Here is a 6,000-nt window from a genome sequence, read left to right on the forward strand (position 1 = left end):
TGTGCCCCTCCTCATTCCCTTTCTCCTATGATCCATTCTTCTCTCCTATCAGATTCCTTCCTCTCTAACCCTTTACCTTTCCAACCCACCTGGCTTCACTTATGAATTTCTAGCTATCCTTCTCCCACCACCCTTTCACCTTTTTATTCTGGCATCTTGCCCCTTCCTTTCCAGTCCTGAAGAAGGGTCTCAACCCAAAACATTGACTCTTCATTTCCATGGATGATGCCTGAGCTACTGAGTTCCTCCAGCATTTTGTGTGTATTGGTTATGAGGAAGGAGCTGTTTGCAGCCTTGCAACACATTATGTGCAAATCCATGTGGATCTTACAGGAGGCCACGAAGAAATTGAGACACTTTTAGAGATGTTTGCTTTGTTGTTAGCTAAAGGAATGTGGCTAATATTCCATTGTTCAAAAAGTGTAACAAGGACAGGCCAGGAAACTGCAGGCTGATGACCCTGACTTCAGTTGTAGGGAAGTCTGGGGTACAAAAACTACCATTTCTTGGATACCCAGTGCCTGATCAGGAATATTCAGCATAGTTCTGTGCATGGGAGGTCATGTCTAATGAATGTTTGGGAGCTTCTCGATGAAGTGAATTCTTATTATTCTTTTGTTCAAGAAAGGGAGTAGGAATGATCCTGGGAATTGTAGAGCAGTGAGTCTTACTTCAGTGGTGGACAAACTACTGAAGTGGATTCTTAGAAATAAGATTTGCAAGTATTTGGGGAAGCATAGACTGATTAGGGGTAGTCAACTTGACTTTATAAGGGGCAAGTCATTGAATCTCTTGAGGATATGATGAAGTACATTGATGAAGACAGACCAGTGAATATGGTGTATAAAGATTTTAGTAAGACATTTGATAAGGTTCTCCATGGTAGGCTAATTGAAAAAATCAGGAGGTATGGGATCCAGGGGAACTTGGCTGTGTGGATTCAGAATTGACTTGCCCATTTGTAGTAGATGGAGAGCATTCTGCCTGAAAGTCGGTGACCAAGGATGTTCTGCAGGGATCTTGGGACTACCTCTCCAGAAAGTGAAAGAATGGGTTAGTAAGTTTGCATTAGGGTTAGGATTAACATGAAGGTCGGTGGAGTTGTGGATAGAATGGAGTTATCCATTCTAGGTTGCATTGGGACATTGACAGAATGCAAAGCTAGGCTGAGGTGGCAGGTGAAATTTTCCCTGAAAAGTGTGAAGTAATTCACTTTGGGAGGTCAAATTTGAAGGCAGAGTACAGGGTTCATGCCAGGCAGTGTGGAGGAACAGGGATTTTGAAGTTCACATCCATAGATCTCTCAAATTTACACGAAGTTGATAGCGTTAGGGTTGATGGTGTGTTTGCCTTCATTAGTCCAGAGATTGAGTTCAAGAGCCGCGAGGTAATAATGCAGCTCTATAAAATCCTAGTTAGGCTACACTTGGAGTATTGTATGCAACACACACAAAATGCTGGAGAAACTTAATTGGCCAGGCAGCATCTATGGAAAAGAGTACTTTCAACATTTTGGGCCGAGACCCTTCAGCAGCACATGGCGTATTGTGTTCAGTTCTGATCACCTCATTATAGGAAGAATGTGGAAGCTTTAGAGAGGGTGCTGAGGAGATTTACCAGGATGCTGTCTAGACTAGTGGGCATGTCTATGAAGTAAGTTGATTGAGCTAAGACTTTTCTAAAATGTCAGTAGATTTTAGTTATGAATGTTAATAATCTGAATCACTTTGTGTACTGTTTGTTTATGTAGCAAATAATTCAAATGCCAGCTGTTGAAGACAGCTGTCCATGCAATTGACAGAGAAAAGCAAACATATAGATTTAATTTAATAAAAGTAAGTCCAGTATGAACTTGAAATCTTCATTGGTTTTCTTCCAGGTTTAAAAGTGAATCGACTGGACATGTATGGGGAAAGATACAAGCCATTTAAAGGTGTGAAATATGTCACCAAAGCAGGAAAATTTCAGGTCAGAACATGAGGGATTAAAAAAAAAATTGCACCATATCAGGTATTCAGTGAAAAATGTCAATGATTTTGGAAAATCTACATTATTTTTGAATCAGCCAATTTCAAGATTTCCAAAATATTCTGATGATAAACTGCAAGGCAAGACATGAAAGGAACTTATTCCATTGAATTTATAAACTGCCTTAATCTCAATATGATAACTGAAATTTAAAACTGGTTTTATTTGTAGGTATTTGATTGCAATATTTCTAAAGGGCCATTGTTCATCTGTATTCTTTCTCTTCATTAACCAGAACGTGTATATTTAAATATTCTACTTGTTCTCTAAAACAATACAGATATTCAATCTTGTATCACCAACCTCTGATAGTTGGTTGTCTCTGTACCTGACAAATACTAAATGAGTATATCTGTTATGTAGTAGTAAAGATCTTTGGAATTTCACAAATACTCCATAGCATTACTTGTCATTGCAATCATTATAAATAATTTTTTAGTGACAATTTGTAATTGTATGGTTTAATTGTCTCAATAAAATTATACTTCAATTTTCTTACTGCCTTTTATGCCGAAAATGGGAAAATTTGTAGACTTTGTTAGTTTTATAAACACGTAAATTCTATATCTCATTTATAGGAACCAATACTGATCTTCACTCTCTTACAGCAGTCCTGCTCTCCAGATTGAAATTGTCCTTTGTTGCAATACTTTTCAACTTTTCTTTCAAACATCAGTTGGTATTTGTGGGGCATGCTGCTAGGAATGATAGTACAGACTTAAACACAATACTTACGAAACTTAGAAAGGTACATTGATGATAGAAATGAGAGCTGTGTTGGAGGGAAGGCTTAGATTGATGTTAGAACATGGAATACTACAACACAATATGGCTTTTTGACCCATGATGTGCCAATCAATAAAATAGATGATCTTGAAATTCAGCTACAGATGGGCAATTATGACATTGTGGCCATCTCTGAAACTTGGCTAAAGGATGGCTGCCATTGGGAGCTGAATGTCCAAGGATATACGATGTGTTGGAAAGATAGGTTAGTAGGCAGAGAGGGTGCTGTGGCTCTGTGTATAAGAAATAATATTAAATCATTTGACAGAGATGACATAGGATTGGGAGGTGTAGAGTCGCTGAGTTGAGTCAAGAAATGGCAAGAGTAAAATGACCCTAATGGCAATTGTATACAGGCCTCCAAACAGCAGCCAGGATGTGGATTACAAATTACAGCAGGAGATAGAAAAGGTGTGTCAGAAAGGCAATGTCATGATAATCGTTGGGGAGTTTAACATGAAAATGGATTGGGACAACCATGCCAGTACTGGACCTCAAGAGAGAGAATTTGTAGAATGTCTAAGGGATGGCTTTTTAGAACAGCTTGTTGTTGAACCCACAAGGAGATTAGCTGTGCTGGATTGGGTGTTGTGCAATGATCCAGAGGTGATAAGAGAACTTGAGGTTAAGGAACCCTTAGGGACCAGCGATCACAATATGATCAAGTTCATGTTGAAATTTGAGAGGGAAAAAATAAAATCCAATGTGTTGGTATTTCAGTCAAATACAGGAAATTACAATGGCATGAGAGGGGAACTGGCTGAAGTTGACGGAAATGGGCATTTGCAGGAAGGTCAGCAGAGCAGCAATGGCTGGACTTTCTGCAAAAAATGAGGGAAGTACAAGACATATATTCCAAATAACAAACAATTTTCAAAGGGAAGAAGGACACTACTGTGGCTGACAAGTGAAGGCAGAGCCAAAGTAAAAACAAGAGAGAGCATACAAGGAAGCTAGAGCTAGTGGGAAGATAGAGGAATGGGAAGCTTTTAAAAACTTGCAGAAGGAAACCAAGAAGGTCATTAGGAAGGAAAAGGTGGATATGAAATGAAGCTGGCGACTAATATCAAAGAAGATAAAGCTTTTTTAAGTATATAGAGGGTAAAAGAGAATTGAGGGTAGATGTAGGACCAATACAAAATGACACTGGAGATATTGTAATGAGAGATACAGAGATGGCAGAGGAACTGAATGCATATTTTGCATCAGTCTTCCTAGTAGAAGACATCTGCACTATACTGGACACTTATACTGGATGAGTGGAAATTTGCAAATATTACTCCGCTATTTAAGAAGGGTGGGAGGCAGCAGAAAGGAAACTATAGACCTATTAGCCAGACATCAGTGGTTGGGAAGTTGTTGGAATCAATTGTTAGGGATGAGATTAGATAGATAGATACTTTATTCATCCCCAAGGGGAAATTCAACATTTTTCCAGTGTCCCATACACTTATTGTAGCAAAACTAATTACATACAGTATTTAACTCAGTATAAATATGATATGCATCTAAAATCACCCTCCCAAAAAGCATTAATAAATAGCTTTTAAAAAGTTCTTAAATAGTTTACTAAGTACATTGAGTGGTAACTTAAGCTCAGCCCTAACCCCGGCACATAACATGTCTTGCCGCTGGTGGTTGAATTGTAGAGCCGAATGGCGTTGGGGAGTAATGATCTCTTCATCCTGTCTGAGGAGCATTGCATTGACAGCAACCTGCCGCTGAAGCTGCTTCTCTGTCTCTGGATGGTGTTGTGCAGAGGATGTTCAGGGTTTTCCATGATTGACCGTAGCCTACTCAGCGCCCTCCGCTCTGCCACCGATGTCACACTCTCCAGTTCTGTGCCCACGACAGAGCCCGCCTTCCTTACCAGCTTATTAAGACGTGAGGCGTCCCTCTTCTTAATGCTGCCTCCCCAGCACGCCACCACAAAGAAGAGGGCGTTCTCCACAACTGACCGATAGAACATCTTCAGCATCTCACTACAAACATTGAATGACGCCAGCCTTCTGAGGAAGTACAGTCGACTCTGTGCTTTCCTGCACAGGGCATCTGTGTTGGCAGTCCAGTCTAGCTTCTCGTCTAACTGCACTCCCAGATACTTGTAGGTCTTAACCTGCTCCACACATTCTCCATTAATGATCACTGGCTCCATATGAGGCCTAGATCTCCTAAAGTCCACCACCATCTCCTTGGTCTTGGTGATATTGAGACGCAGGTAGTTTGAGTTGCACCATATCACAAAGTCCTGTATCAGTTTCCTATACTCTTCCTCCTGACCATTCCTGACACACCCCACTATGGCCGTGTCATCAGCGAACTTCTGCACATGGCAGGACTCCTAGTTATATTGGAAGTCTGATGTGTACAGGGTGAACAGGACCGGTGAAAGCACGGTCCCCTGCGGCGCTCCTGTGCTATGACCACCATGTCAGACCTACAGTCTCCCAACCGCACATACTGAGGTCTGTCTGTCAAGTAGTCCGTTATCCAAGCCACCATGTGTGAGTCTACTCCCATCTCCGTTAGTTTGTGCCTTAAGATCCTGGGCAGGATGGTGTTAAAGGCACTAGAGAAGATTACAGATTACAGAGTACCTGGAGGCACATGACAAGATAGGCCAAAGCCAGCATGGTTTTCTGAAAGGAAAATCCTGTCTGATAAACCTACTGCAATTCTGCAAGGAAATTGCAAGCAGGGTAGACAAAGGAGATGTAGTAGATGTGGTGTACTTGGATTTTCAGAAGGCCTTTGACAAGGTGCTGCTCGTGAGGCTGCTTTGCAAGATAAGAGCCCGTGGAATTACAGGGAAGTTACTAGCATGGGTGGAGCTTTGGCTGGTTGGCAGAAAACAGAGAGTGGGAATAAAGGGATCCTGTTCTGGTTGGCTGCCGGTTACCAGTGGAGTTCTAGAGGGGTCGGTGTTAGGATCGCTGCTTTTTACAATGTTGTCAATGATTTGGACTATGGTATTAATGGATTTGTGGCTAAATTTGCCGGTGATACAAAGTTAGTTGGAGGAGTGGGTAGTGTTGAGGAAACAAAGAACCTGCAAAGAGACTTAGATAGTTTAGGGGAATAGGCAAAGAAGTGATAAATGAAATACAGTGTTGGAAAGTGTACGGTCTTGCAGTTTGGTGGAAGAAATAAATGGGCAGACTACTATTTAGATGGGCAGAGAATTCA

General features: G+C 41.1%; 1 protein-coding gene across 1 annotated transcript in view; it reads left to right on the forward strand.

Annotated features, from left to right (window-relative positions):
• Positions 1-2,523, forward strand: part of LOC132379184 (AP-1 complex subunit mu) — a 40,442-nt gene extending 37,919 nt beyond the window's left edge. Inside the window, exon 8 of the mRNA XM_059946858.1 lies at positions 1,880-2,523. Within this exon, the coding sequence (XP_059802841.1) occupies positions 1,880-1,980 (101 nt within the window). The 3' untranslated portion in view covers positions 1,981-2,523. The remainder of the gene's footprint in view (positions 1-1,879) is intronic.
• Positions 2,524-6,000: the final 3,477 nt, after the last annotated feature.

Source organism: Hypanus sabinus, chromosome 21 (assembly GCF_030144855.1).
Source record: "Hypanus sabinus isolate sHypSab1 chromosome 21, sHypSab1.hap1, whole genome shotgun sequence".
Lineage (NCBI taxonomy): Eukaryota > Metazoa > Chordata > Chondrichthyes > Myliobatiformes > Dasyatidae > Hypanus > Hypanus sabinus.